The 15,564-nt window shown below is 42.9% G+C and overlaps 1 protein-coding gene across 1 annotated transcript; it reads right to left on the bottom strand.

Annotated features, from left to right (window-relative positions):
• Window positions 1-2,360: 2,360 nt before the first annotated feature.
• On the bottom strand, window positions 2,361-14,577 carry LOC310788604 (uncharacterized protein; the record flags this gene model as incomplete). Its single annotated transcript, XM_083650132.1, has 3 exons — window positions 2,361-2,372; window positions 5,148-5,356; window positions 14,277-14,577. The coding sequence occupies 3 exons, from the start codon at window positions 14,575-14,577 to the stop codon at window positions 2,361-2,363; spliced, it is 522 nt and encodes a 173-aa protein (XP_083506258.1).
• Window positions 14,578-15,564: the final 987 nt, after the last annotated feature.

The following is a 15,564-nucleotide window of genomic DNA, read 5'->3' as shown; positions in this document are numbered from 1 at the left end:
GATTTAAAAAAGCTTTAATTCAAGGCTTTGTTCATTGCTGAACAAATTAAAAAGCCAACAACATGTTTGGGCAACACACGGCCTTCATCATGGCACCGTAAACGGCACCGCAAGCCAGCAGGCAAGATCAGTCTACAAATGAGAAACACACAATCCCCTTTTTACCACTACAAATAGTTTAACTGATGTTAAGGAACTCCTTATGTAAGACCAGAAATAAGGTGCAAACCTTAAATACGTGAAAGTTTTAAGGCGACCTTAAGGAGAAGACCTTAACACCTTAAGGATGTTTTGTGCAACCAATTTTTTTTTAAGGAAACCTTAACTCTGACTTGAAGGAAAATCCTAACGTGCTTTGTGCAACTGGCCCCAATCAGTTAGTCAATGCTAGTAACATTGCTCCAGAGATTGATGTGCAATCTCGGGTTTCAGTGATTCACTTTCTTTTAGTTCATTGTTATTTTGTTATGCTTTCTTTTATAATTTTTTATGGTAAGATAAAAAAGTATGTTAGTTGTTATATTCCTTTGTTATGGCTAAAGAAATGTTATATTTCTGTTGATAAAAGGACTGTAAAGTGAAGCTTTGTTCAAATGTTTCAAATATGACTCCTTAACAATTGCATAGGATGGGCACTGTGAATTTGTGTTTGTCTGTGATTGTTTCCACTGTAGCATTCCGTCTGCTCATGAAAAATATTCTGTCCCTTTATGGACTAAAATGTCATTCCTGTGGTGTAAAGCTATAGCTATTATACTAAATACTATAAAGTATAAATACTATAGCTACTAATATAGGTCTTTTCAGAAATTGCTGCTAGAGACCAATTTGAAAAGACCGAAATGCTACACGCAGAAATCCATTTTGTTTTTCAAATGTGATACTTTTGTTTGTTTTTCAAATGTGATACTTTGAGCTTTATTTTATATATGTGTGTGTGTGTGTGTGTGTGTGTGTGTGTGTGTGTGTATATGTATATGTATATGTATATATATGGATATATATATATATATATATATATATATATATATATATATATATATATATAATACTGTTATGACAATAATTTATATTCTGCAGTACAGGAGAAAAACTCATTTTCACTTTGGATCATGCACAGCCTGAGTGAGAATAAGTTAAACAAAAGTTTTGGTATTGGGAGAGTGGGTATGTTTCTTCCTCATTATTGCACTAGCACAAAATACACGTTTCCTCACAATATTCCACTGTTGACGTACTGCACTTGACAAGGGTCCCTTTTACTTGTTTGTACTGTCAGAATTTCCTCACTTGTTAACAGAACAAACAAGCTATTGTAAGCTGATATCAAAACGTCAGTTTTCCATCCATTCTTAATGGAGTATTACTACAGCTTTTTTATATATATATATATATATGAGCAGTTCATTAATTGGCTATTTTGAGGTACCACCATGTCAAACTTTCAGTTGAAATGCAGTACATGTTTGAACTATTAGACTGTAGTATTCATTGAGTATCTCACATTGAACTCCCTCTGCTTACTGTGACGCACATTATGAACAGTACACAGTGAGGTCCAGAATGCACTGTAGTGTACAGTATTGAGTTTGCTATGGTGCATGCTAAGGTGTTCACATCTTTCATATATTTAGTAGACCGTAGCAGATAGCTTAGCTTAGCTTAGCTGTCTTGGATACAGAACATACAACACACCAAATAAAACCTTGCCAAGTTATTGAAACAGCTTTTTTGTCAAGATGGTTATTGTCGTGGTTAATCCAAAATACAGACACAGGCTGAAAGTGGAAAAGTTCTCTCTTTATTTGGCAGAGCAGCGTTTTATAGCAGTGTGTACATGATGCAGGCCAGCCTACAACAGTGCCTACGTGCACAAACATGCAACCCTCTGATACACGCCGCTGCTTCCCCTCAGATCAGACAATGCCCCTCAAATAGAATTCAGAATTCATCCTGCTGCTGTTGTCAGTAATCACATCAATAAATGCAAAGGAATCAGTTCTATGAACAGCTATACATGCCTACGCGTGGACATGTATGGCTGTCAATGGAACTGGAACTGAATCAAAACATCCTATCATAACAATAACATCCCTGCCCCCTATGGGTAGAATAATATATACAACTACGAGCCAACAGACTAGCAAGATCACTGATGATAACCTGTACAAACATTACACTCACCTAACATCATCGCAAACATTTTAATACTGGCTCAAGTATTCGTGATGTCACAAATCATGCTCATTGAAAATCGCCTTTTCAGTGAGCTCAGAGAAACTTTCCAATTTCAGCAGATGCTTGTGGAAACAGTCTTCTAGTGTCAAACTCTGCACAGACATCATTCTGCACAGAGAAGCTCAAGCATCCAACTGTATGAACAAGAAGAAAAACATCTTTTTGACTTTTAGAGGGTCTTAACTCATTGAGTGCCAGCCACTTTTGGAGAACGGACGCTCCCAGTGCCAGAGTTTTCAGAGCGTTTTCAGTGATTTCTCGAGGCCCACAGAATATTGTGTGATATTACTATGTAAACACCGAACACGCAAAAAGAACAAGGAGACTCTATTGTATCATCAGCAAAAAAAAGTTTATTGATACCATTTTCCGTTCTTTAGTTATGAGCCGGAGAAGATAGGTTGTTTTCAGCGTTTTCAGGCATTTCAAATTATAAGCTGAGATATTCAACCTTTTGTGAAATGCAGCATTTCAAGCACATTCACTGACTCTAGATACGGTAATATTTTCTGATGTAGTGATGTGGTGTAGTTGTGTCCTGCCCTGCGTGCCCCACCCCCCCTCCCCCCCCTCAGCTGAAAACTCCTCCCCACACTAGTAACACACAGCCTCGCACCAAGCGTCTAGGAAGCCTGGGAAGCGCCGCCTCCCAGGCAGCGCAACATGGAGAAGCCACACGCGGACTGCAGTGAAAGGTTTGGCTTTTCAGTGTCGCGCTGCTGCTTTTCTAGCGGCTAATCATGTGGAGAAACTATGCTGACAGACAGACAGAGGCAGAAGGACTCAGTTGTGTGCGCGGATTGACTGTGTTCGCACGCACCGTCAGTTGCAGCCAGAACAATCTACATGGCTCTGGACTGCAGCATGAGCGGGTTCTCTTTCATCAAGGCTATTTCAGGCTGTGTATTCCTGACATTTCTGTAATCTGGAGAGCACTGTCGCCACCTAAGGGTTCTGTAAAATAGGTTATAGACCTCCAATAGCTACTATAGTTGTACAGGAGCTGCGGAAGGCTTTGATCGACGTCCCACCGTCAAAAAACGCATTGGACGTCGAAGGACGTCCGTGGCACTCTACGTCACTATTTAATTGGACGTCGAAGGACGTCCATGGCACTCAATGAGTTAAGTAAAAACAACGTATGAGTCAATTTGACCCGGACACCAATAAAATTGGGTAAAACTTGCAAATAAAAAAGATAATTAAGACAGTAAGAACTAAAGCCAAGAAACAAACCAGGTCACAGTCCATTTTTGATATTATCAAACCGTGCCAGCTGGTTTCTCTCCTGTGTGGACTCTCATATGTCTTTTCAAGGTTGCTTTACGATCAAAACGGTTACCACAGACTGAGCAAACAAATGGTTTCTCTCCTGTGTGGGCTCTCATATGATTCTTCAAGCTTCCTTTGTCACCAAAACTGTTACCACAGACTGAGCAAATAAATGGTTTCTCTCCTGTGTGGACTCTCATATGATTCTTCAAGCTTCCTTTTTCACCAAAACTGTTACCACAGACTGAGCAAATAAATGGTTTCTCTCCAGTGTGGACTCTCATATGTTTCTTCAAGCTTCCTTTCTGACCAAAACTGTTACCACAGACTGGGCAAATAAATGGTTTCTCTCCTGTGTGGACTATCATGTGTCTCTTCAAGTCAGATTTTTTAAGACAACTTTTACCACAGACTGAGCAAATAAAAGGTTTATCTCCAGTGTGGACTCTCATATGTTTCTTCAAGCACCGTTCAAGACCAAAACCTTTACCGCAGACTGAGCAAATAAATGGTTTCTCTCCTGTATGGATCATCATGTGTTCCTTCAAGGTTGTTTTTTGACCAAAACTGTTACCACAAACTGAACAAATAAATGGTTTCTCCCCTGTGTGGGTTATCATGTGTTCCTTCAAGTGTCCTTTACGACCAAAACTGTTACCACAGACTGAGCAAATAAATGGTTTTTCGCCTGTGTGGATTCTCATGTGTTTCTTCATGTACACTCTACTGCAAAAACTTTTACCACAGATTGAGCAATTAAATGGCTTCTCTGCTGTGTGGACTAGCATGTGTTCCTTCAAATATCCTCTATGACAAAAGCCTTTGCCACAGACTGAGCAAAGAAATGGTTTCTCTCCTGTGTGGATTATCATGTGGTCCTTCAAGTGTCGTTTACGACCAAAACTGTTGCCACAGACTGAGCAAATAAATGGTTTCTCTCCTGTGTGGATTATCATGTGTTCCTTTAAGTGTCCTTTTTGACCAAAACTGTTACCACAGACTGAACAAAGAAATGGTTTCTCGCCTGTGTGGACTATCATGTGTTTCTTCAAACATCCTTTTTGACCAAAACTGTCACCACAGACTGAGCAATTAAATTGTTTCTCTACTGTGTGGACTCTGATATGTCTCTTCAAGCTTACTTTCTGACCAAAACTTTTACCACAGAATGAGCAATTAAATGGTTTCTCTCCTGTGTGGACTCTGACGTGTTTGTCAAAGTCTCCCTTGTGACCAAATCTTTTACCACAAAATGAGCAACTTAAGTGTTTCCTCCCAAGAACTTCATAGTTTTTCTGTGAGTGTAAATCTGACTGAAGTTTACTAGCTTCCCTCCAATCATCATCATCATCACTGTCTTCACTCTCAGGTTCAGAACTCTCCTTCCAATCCTCAACGCTGTCTTCAGCCTCAGGTTCAGAAGAGTCTGAAGTCTTGCCAGCACTAGTTGGTTGTAAATGACAAACTGGATCTAAGTTCCTGGCTGGTTCTGATACTCCACAGTCCTCTCCATCACCGTCTGTTTTCATCTGTTCAGTTGAGCTGCTGGCTAGAGGCTCTGCCTCTCTGTTCTCATCAGTTTGACTTTGATGAAGCTGTGAGGACTGAAGTTTCTCTTCATTATCTTCACTCTTCACAGGGACAGAGATGGAAGGGAACTTGGTGATATGGGCCTCCTCCGGCCCTTGAAGCTGCTCTCCCTCCTGACTGGTGAAGAGTTCCTCCTGTTCCTCTTTAATGTGTGGGGGCTCTGGGTCCTCCTGGTCCAGACTGGAGCTACACTGCTGCTGCTCAGGGGGAACCTCTTCTTTACTGACCAACATCTGCTGGAGGTCTGGAGGTAGAGCTGAAATACAGATACACACGCATTAAAGGAATAGTTCACCAAAAAATTTGAATCTAGTGTTATGCCCCGGGCTAAGGTCATGGCACACCTATATAACACGCATCGTGTTATATACAGTGAGATGCATTTTTGCTAGCCCCCACAAGTAGCTACTAGCTAGCACCAACCAGACAACCAGCCAGCCAGCCAACCAACCAGCCAGCCAACCAACCAACCAGCCAGGCAACCAACCAGCCAGCCAACCAACCAGCCAACCAACCAACCAACCAGCCAACCAACCAACCAACCAACCAACCAACCAACCAGTATCATATTTAATAATACACTACGCTCACTTCAATTGCATCGTATTTTGTAGGATAGGCATCTATTGATGGAGAGTGAAGACATAGTCCCCTATGTGTTTTCTTATTGTGCCAGTCACCCGTTTAGGTATTGTCCCTTGTAACACAGTCTTCTGAGTGTGATGTGTGTACTGGTACACATCTCTCACACCATGCATACTGTACATACACAGTCTTCTGAGTGTGATGTGTGTACTGGTACACATCTCTCACACCATGCATACTGTACATACACAGTCTTCTGAGTGTGATGTGTGTACTGGTACACATCTCTCACACCATGCATACTGTACATACACAGTCTTCTGAGTGTGATGTGTGTACTGGTACACATCTCTCACACCATGCATACTGTACATACACAGTCTTCTGAGTGTGATGTGTGTACTGGTACACATCTCTCACACCATGCATACTGTACATACACAGTCTTCTGAGTGTGATGTGTGTACTGGTACACATCTCTCACACCATGCATACTGTACATACACAGTCTTCTGAGTGTGATGTGTGTACTGGTACACATCTCTCACACCATGCATACTGTAAAATACACAGTCTTCTGAGTGTGATGTGTGTACTGGTACACATCTCTCACACCATGCATACTGTACATACACAGTCTTCTGAGTGTGATGTGTGTACTGGTACACATCTCTCACACCATGCATACTGTACATACACAGTCTTCTGAGTGTGATGTGTGTACTGGTACACATCTCTCACACCATGCATACTGTACATACACAGTCTTCTGAGTGTGATGTGTGTACTGGTACACATCTCTCACACCATGCATACTGTACATACACAGTCTTCTGAGTGTGATGTGTGTACTGGTACACATCTCTCACACCATGCATACTGTACATACACAGTCTTCTGAGTGTGATGTGTGTACTGGTACACATCTCTCACACCATGCATACTGTACATACACAGTCTTCTGAGTGTGATGTGTGTACTGGTACACATCTCTCACACCATGCATACTGTACATACACAGTCTTCTGAGTGTGATGTGTGTACTGGTACACATCTCTCACACCATGCATACTGTAAAATACACAGTCTTCTGAGTGTGATGTGTGTACTGGTACACATCTCTCACACCATGCATACTGTACATACACAGTCTTCTGAGTGTGATGTGTGTACTGGTACACATCTCTCACACCATGCATACTGTACATACACAGTCTTCTGAGTGTGATGTGTGTACTGGTACACATCTCTCACACCATGCATACTGTACATACACAGTCTTCTGAGTGTGATGTGTGTACTGGTACACATCTCTCACACCATGCATACTGTACATACACAGTCTTCTGAGTGTGATGTGTGTACTGGTACACATCTCTCACACCATGCATACTGTACATACTAGGGGTGCCGCAAAATAATCGATTAATCGATTAGTCGTCGACACACTCACTAGTCGGAGTGAAAATTACTAATCGACAATTATTTTACTATTTTATTTTTATTTTTTGCGTCTTTCACCGTCAGTCATCCATGCGCTAGTAGAATTCCCAGGGTCACTGAAGGCAACTGCCCCTCCGCCCCCCTCCCCCCACACGGAGGACAGGAGTTGAGAAGTACACAAAGGAGGAGCAACAATGGCCACGCGACAGAAAACTAGCAAAGTTTGGCAATACTTTGATGAAGAAAGAGACAACAAGGTTGTGTGTCGGCTATGTTCTCTCAAGCTTGCATATAACCACTCTACCACTGCAATGAGGACCCACCTTCAGAACAAGCATCTCGACGTAAACTTGCGTGGAGGAGATGATGCGGATACTAGCAGGCAGACCAGTATTTTACTGCAGAACCCCGCAGACGATGTGACCCTCGCCGGTCCGAAACGATCACACAACTCCTCGCTGAGATGACTGCCCGCGATATGCTACCACTGTGCTTTGTCGAGGGCGAAGGCTTTCGCAAGTTGATGAACTTTGTCGAGCCCGCATACACCGTGCCGGGGCGCACCTTGATAACATCCAGAGTGGAGGTGAGCCATGGCAAAATGACTGAGTACATTAAACAGCAGTTAGAGGAGGCACAGTGTGTGGCAATAACGTCAGACATCTGGACGTCCATTGCAACAGAAGCATACGTGACAATAACCTGTCATTTCATCAACGAACGTGGACAGCTCTGTAGCTGTGTTCTACAAACCCGCCCCATGGAGGACAGGCATAGCGGTGAAAATCTGGCAGCACACCTGCGAGAAGCAGTCAGTGACTGGAAACTGGAAGAGAAAGTCGTTGCCTGTGTGCACGATAATGCAAATAAATACATGTAATAATTGCATGTTGAATGTTTTGACATAGATTAAATTATGGTCAATTTAGATGGCGTCCTGATTATTATTATTATTAATTTTTTTTATTATTAATTTAATTTTTTTTTTTTTTTTTTAATTTTAAATTTTTTTTTTTTTTTTTTAATTAACACATTGACTGCCAGACGTTTTTTTTTGCTGTAGGTAGCTTCTGCCAAGCCGTTTTTTGAGGATTATGGCTCATTTTATAAGAGCCGAGGATTCGTTTCAGCTTGGAGTTTGTGAACATACAATATCTCAAAAGTACTAATAGAATGTGTACTTTCTCTGTCTAAAAGAGTTAGTTTGTAGAGTTAGTAGTTATGTAAGCATTAGCAGTTGAATACAGCATGGTTTTAGCGTGAAAAAGAATATTCAGAGATAAACGGCTTTTTGTGAAATTGGATGGAACTGTCACTTTAACCATTCATTTTTGGCTCTCTCTCTCTCTCTCTCCCTCCCCCTCTCGCTCTCTCTCTCTCTCTCCCTCCCTCTCGCTCTCCCTCCCTCCCTCTCTCTCTCTCTCTCTCTCTCTCTCTCTCTCTCTCCCTCCCTCTCGAGTTGCTTCAACTCCGCCCTCCGTGGGCGGACAAGCTTGTCACCAGTCAGTGCTTTGCTGCTCTCCTGTGCCTGTCTGGCCTGTCTGCACGGCCGCTGTTTGAGGAAGTCGGGTGTGACTCGCTAGTTTGGAGTTTTGGTTGAGAGAAGCTTTTGCGATTCTGGTCATATTTATGCTGCGTGTTTCAAAGTGTGTTCCTCCACCTGTTATCTATCACCCGATCATAGTAGATCGGCTGAATCTATTATGTAAATTTGCAATCCCGCATCGCCAGCAATCAGCGCGAAAAGGAGAATGGCTGGGCTGAGAATGGCTTGACAAGTTAAAAAAATGCTTTCCTTCCTCTAGCAAGGAGAGCACTGTTGCCACTTAGTGGGTCGGTGGAATGGGTTGTAAACGTTCGGTGGCTCCAATAATTATATAAGAGATGTAAAAGGCTTAGATGCACAACCCACCGTCAAAAAAAAAAAATCGATGCCAAAAACGTGTAAACACGTTGTTGGCAGGGAACAGCTGGATTCTGAAAACGTGTTCATACGTTGTTGGCAGGGAATGTGTTAATTAATTTTTTTTTTTTTTGCTTATAGACTAATCGACTAATCGTCTTCAGAATTTAAGGGTAATCGACAGGAAAACTAATCGATAAAGGCATCCCTAGTACATACAGTCTTCTGAGTGTGATGTGTGTACTGGTACACATCTCTCACACCATGCATACTGTACATACACAGTCTTCTGAGTGTGATGTGTGTACTGGTACACATCTCTCACACCATGCATACTGTACATACACAGTCTTCTGAGTGTGATGTGGTGTGTACTGGTACACATCTCTCACACCATGCATACTGTACATACACAGTCTTCTGAGTGTGATGTGTGTACTGGTACACATCTCTCACACCATGCATACTGTACATACACAGTCTTCTGAGTGTGATGTGTGTACTGGTACACATCTCTCACACCATGCATACTGTACATACACAGTCTTCTGAGTGTGATGTGTGTACTGGTACACATCTCTCACACCATGCATACTGTACATACACAGTCTTCTGAGTGTGATGTGTGTACTGGTACACATCTCTCACACCATGCATACTGTACATACACAGTCTTCTGAGTCCCACTAGTGTGATGTGGCAAAAAAGGATCATGTAAGTGTGAATTTAGGTGACATTGTATTTAGAGCTTTTTTGGGCTTACAGTTTCCTACACCTAAATATACATCGTTTTACACATTTGGCCCCTGGTTTGGGATCACTGTGCTAGAGTTTGCAAGAATAAGCAGGGTTCATACACATTTTGACCCATGGATTTACGTGACTTTTCTATGACTTTAAAACAAATTTCCATGAGCAAACATGTTGTGAAGTCTCGGTGTATACATGAAAAAGTGAGTGAGTTACGCCATTCTAACTTTAAAATGTCACTATCCTACACTTCACTTACTGTAATGCAGCAATTAAAACCAGGAAAAGACAACATTTATACCGTATCAATCAACATATTGTCGCTGTCCGATGAAAACCACTTAACTCAATTTTTTTTTATGATTTTTACTTTTTACTATAGATCATGGAATATCCATTCTCCTCTATCTACTGGTAGGTTTTGACATCTAAATGACCCATGAAAACATGTTTTATTGGGTAATCTATTTAACACGCATCACCATTGGATGTTAGAGCTGCCCAATCACACCACAATATGATATCAATTCAATATATTGCCCAGCCCTAATATTGAGTGCCAGAATCAACCTCCCAATGATGCAATTTGCACAAAAAACATCATTATTAGTTTTCATTGAATATCAATCAATTATCAATCACTGCTTTCAACTTCTTTCTGATGTAAATGTGTCTTGTGAAGTTAAATGAGCTCGAGGTCATGGCATTGTTTATGAATTTTAATCACTCACTTTCACTCTTTTGCAGGAATTCAGGTTGCTTAAAGGACGGCTTTACCGTGGGGAATATGAATATATATCAATCTCACGCCCCTAAGGTTTTAGAATCCGTTGAAATATTTTGAAATTGGAGCTTCACTGCCTGACCTATCAGGCATCTCTCACATTTTTAGGGAAGCCAGATGACGCGTTACGCGTCACCCGGCTTCCCTCCCCGCTTGCGGAACTCGAGCGCCTATGAACTACAAGTCTTGTGAGCCATGGTCCCGCCTCTAGAGGTCCTCCACGCCCCTTCAGAGCTCTCGACGAAAAGCAAAAGGCAGCCATCTTGTTCACCCGCATAGCATACTGTAGCTAGGTTAGCTTTCCATAGCTCCTTGCCAAGAGACCATATCTCTGGAACGGAAGCACCAAAAGACACGGGACTGGCGGCATTGGAAAGCTCGTCAAATTTTACATCTAGTAGTAGGTGAGTTGAAGTAATGAAATCAACGCTGAGCAATGTACCCATTTTTACACATTTTTACAGAAAATAGTTACAACATCAGATGCGCGTAACTCCTACGAAAATGCCTTAAAATGCATGAAAAAATTTTTATGAAGACATCTCCCGACATATATACTACCGTTTACATTTGGTGCAATTTGGAGGCAATTTTATTTTCGATTTATTTCTTCTTCTTTGTATCTTTTATTGTCGAAGCCTTCTTCTTCTTCTTCTTCTTTGAGTTTTATGGCGGTTGGCAAACATATATGTGCATTACCGCCACCTACTGGAGTTTGATATCAGCCAAATGCCTGAGGGGTGGGCATGAAAACGAAGGCCACGCAAGCCCAGTGCATTGTGGGAAATGTAGTATTTCGGGTCCCCGCACCCGCCCCTCCCCTCCACCATTCCCCCCCCCCCCTCCACACAGAGTGGATTTCTGGTGATATCTCTGGCGGGAAACAACCAATTTCAAAAATTTCAACGGATTCGAAAACCTTAGGGGCGTGAGATTTAATATATATTCATATTCCCCACGGTAAAGCCGGCCTTTAAATGCTTTGTGGTTGACTCTAAATCCAGGGATCCACTTTCACTTGACCAACCTGTTCCTGCTCTGCTTTTGAGCACTGACCAACAACCGTATTATAACAATGAACGCTTGCTATGCTGATATCACGTATTGATGTAGCCCCCTAACGTGACGCTGCTACTGTACTCCGATATTCTTGTACAGCAGTCAGCGTCACACAGCGTTCGATTTGTCAATGAGTGGGAAACGCTGTTAAAAAAGCTCTCCTACCCGTATCCAACCTCCAATTGCAGATCCGAAGATATGATAGTAACCCTAGTGAAGCCAGTAATTTAGCCGGTGCTGTTAAAATTATACTGCTGCGTTAAACAACCGTTTAAAAGCAGTCTTTCCACAGTCTGTGCCGTATTGAGGACAGGAGAAGCTTCCTAGTGCCGACAGGAACCTTGGGAGTTTGAGTATTTCATGACGTTTTGCTTCTCAGGTGCGCTGGATTTGCGTTGATCACTGACAGCCGCCATCTCCGTGTGACTGCATGTGTTGTTTGCTCGCCGCGTGCACCATGATAGTGAGATCAAACACACCCTGCTGTAAATTCAGCACAGGCTGTGAAAGACTGCTTCTAAACGGTTGTTTCACGCAGCAGTATCGTTTTAACAGCGCCGAACAAATTACTGGCTTCACTAGGCGGGTTACCATCATATCTTCGGATCTGCAATCGGAGGTAGGAGAGCTTTTTTAACAGCGTTTCCCACTCATTGACGAATCGAACGCTGTGTGACGCTGACTACTGTACGAGAATATCGGAGTACAGTTAGCAGGGTCACGTTATGGGCTAGTATTGATGATGCACAGCCATCATGTCATTTGACTACAATAATTAGATCAAGGTCATCTGTCCCCTATTCAAGTTTATGTGATTTCTTTGATATTTTTGCAACCAGATATTAATCACTTATCCTACCCGTATCCAACCTCCAATTGCAGATCCGAAGATATGATAGTAACCCTAGTGAAGCCAGTAATTTAGCCGGTGCTGTTAAAATTATACTGCTGCGTTAAACAACCGTTTAACACTTTCAGTGCCACGGCCCTTGGGCAAAAGGTTGCTTGCTGTGCCACATAGGCCGCAATGCATTTTAAAACAGTCATATAATTTTTTTAATAATTACTATGTAAACACTGAACACGCACAAATAACGATGAGACTCTCTTCTATCACCTGCAAAAAAAAGTTTATTGATCCCATTTTCCGTTCTTTAGTTATGAGCCGGAGAAGATAGCCTGATTGAACGAAAAACATACCTTTTTTTCTACGAGCTGAGATAACGAGCCTTTTGTGAAATTAAACATTTCAAGCACATCTCTGACTCTGAAGCTAATTTTCTGATGTCTGGGTCTGTCTGGGTGAAGTGTATGCTGCTCTGCTGCTCTGCGTGCTCGCCCCCCCCCCCCCCCCCCCCCCCTCAACTGCACACGCCTCCTGGGTGTGTCTTATGTGCCTGGTGGCTCTCAGTCTCTGCTGAGTTTGCTGCGCACACACAGTGAATGGTGCGCGATATTCAGCTTTTTGGTTCCGCGTGTGTTTGTCACGGGCTGGCATGCTTCCAGTTCGGAATAATAATGCTGATTATGTCAATGTGCTGTTGCAGCGTACATGAAGGTGCTCAGTTGTGACAGCGGATGCTGCTGCTCTGGGCACAGCTGGCGTTGTGCTCGTTGTGCTTCTGCACGTCGATGCATACGGACGGATGCGATGCGATTTCCTCCTTTTTCCCAGTGACTATTTCTGTGTGTTTGGCTCCTTTTTCTCTGATCAGGAGAGTGCTGTCGCCACCTAATGGGTTTGTAAAATAGGTTATCGACCTCCAATAGCTACAATATTGTTAGAGGCGACGTAAGAAGCTTAGATCGACACCCCCCCGTCAAAAAAACAATTTGGAGTTATGACGCCATTTGGCGTCGCTGGCACTGTACGGTAAATTTCTAATGACGCCATATGGCGTCGCTGGCACTGAACGTGTTAAAAGCAGTCTTTCCACAGTCTGTGCCGTATTGAGGACAGGAGAAGCTTCCTAGTGCCGACAGGAACCTTGGGAGTTTGAGTATTTCATGACGTTTTGCTTCTCAGGTGCGCTGGATTTGCGTTGATCACTGACAGCCGCCATCTCCGTGTGACTGCATGTGTTGTTTGCTCGCCGCGTGCACCATGATAGTGAGATCAAACACACCCTGCTGTAAATTCAGCACAGGCTGTGAAAGACTGCTTCTAAACGGTTGTTTCACGCAGCAGTATCGTTTTAACAGCGCCGAACAAATTACTGGCTTCACTAGGCGGGTTACCATCATATCTTCGGATCTGCAATCGGAGGTAGGAGAGCTTTTTTAACAGCGTTTCCCACTCATTGACGAATCGAACGCTGTGTGACGCTGACTACTGTACGAGAATATCGGAGTACAGTTAGCAGGGTCACGTTATGGGCTAGTATTGATGATGCACAGCCATCATGTCATTTGACTACAATAATTAGATCAAGGTCATCTGTCCCCTATTCAAGTTTATGTGATTTCTTTGATATTTTTGCAACCAGATATTAATCACTTATTAAACAGCGTCATTGACTCAACATTATTTGGCATTGTCCATACAAACCCTGTTAATTTTAGGGTTTTATTTTGAAAGCTGTGACCGGAAGTCATCCCTTCTTATTGTGTGCAGCTTGGCGCTGCTCCTAGCTACGGTCCGGACGGACTAACCTGCTCTGTGCAGCTTCAGTTGGGGTTTCAGGAGGACATGAAGCAGCTTCCTTTGGCGGCGGATCTCCTGCTCTGACTGCTGAACTTTGTCTTCGTACTCCGCCACGGTTTTCTCAAACAGCCCGAAAATCTCCTGCGCAGCCGCAGTTAGCCGCTCGGTGAGCAGCGCTCTCAGCTCCTCCGGTGGGATTTCAGCCTTTTCTTTTCCTTTTTCCAGCAGCAGCAGAAAGTCTTCAGCAGCACAGCTGATCCGCTCCTGTACACACAGCCTCAGCTGCACGGCCCCCAAGCTGACAGACATTTTACTCCTTTCTGCTTTAGCCTTGCTTCCTTTCTTCCTCCAAACAAACACAGCAAGGACAGGAAATCGAGCTGATGGACTTCCGGGTCAACGTCAAGGAACCTGTAAAGAAGGAAGAGTGGTCAGTACCGAATCAGTTCCAGCTACAGGATCGCTTTGCCCATGCACGAGCAGTGACAGTAACTGTCTTGAGGCGGTAAAAGCAGGAAGTAAAGCAGGTGTAACCAATACCGTTAATTATGGTTCCATTCTGTTTAGGTGTTCCAGGGCGTTCCTGCTTTACCACCTCAAAAGGTTGCTGTAAAAAGAGCGTACACCACTTGGACAAAGACGGGCGGGGGAGAGAGAAAAAGGAGGAGACCAAGAGACTGTGTGTGTGTGTGTGTGTGTGTGTGTGTGTGTGTGTGTGTGTGTGTGTGTGTGTGTGTGTGTGTGTGTGTGTGTGTGTGTGTGTGTGTGTGTGTGTGTGTGTGTGTGTGTGTGTGTGTGTGTGTGTGTGTGTGTGTGTGTGTGTGTGTGTGTGTGTGTGTGTGTGTGTGTGTGTGTGTGTGTGTGTGTGTGTGTGTGTGTGTGTGTGTCTGTGTCTGTGTGTGTGTGTGTGTCAAGGGTACAACTTTGAAACAGTATAATTATCTTCCTACACTCCCCCCAGCCTATAGGCATATTAAGGCCTTGCAAATTAAAGGCACTTTGTAAAAGTCATGTCATGTATTGTCAGTTTTAGGTTGCTTATCTTCCCTCATTTCTGAGATGGACTGATATAGCCTGTATGTTATGTTTATGTCTTGATGTGTTCTGATGCTGCAGACCACATTTTCTTCTGGATAATAATGTTGAAGTTGAAGTTTTAAATGTGAGTCTTTTTATTATGAGCCTCATATTCCATCTATTGCAGCTTGGCTATACTTGGTCTAATAGGGTCTGAACATGTTCTTTGAAATGACATCTTAGAGGCAACACTTATTTTCATAAGTGTTCCCAACAGCG

This window comes from Poromitra crassiceps, assembly GCF_964638095.1.
Source record: "Poromitra crassiceps genome assembly, chromosome: 13".
In the NCBI taxonomy this organism is placed as follows: Eukaryota; Metazoa; Chordata; class Actinopteri; order Beryciformes; family Melamphaidae; genus Poromitra; species Poromitra crassiceps.
This window is presented reverse-complemented; position numbering and strand designations above follow the sequence as displayed.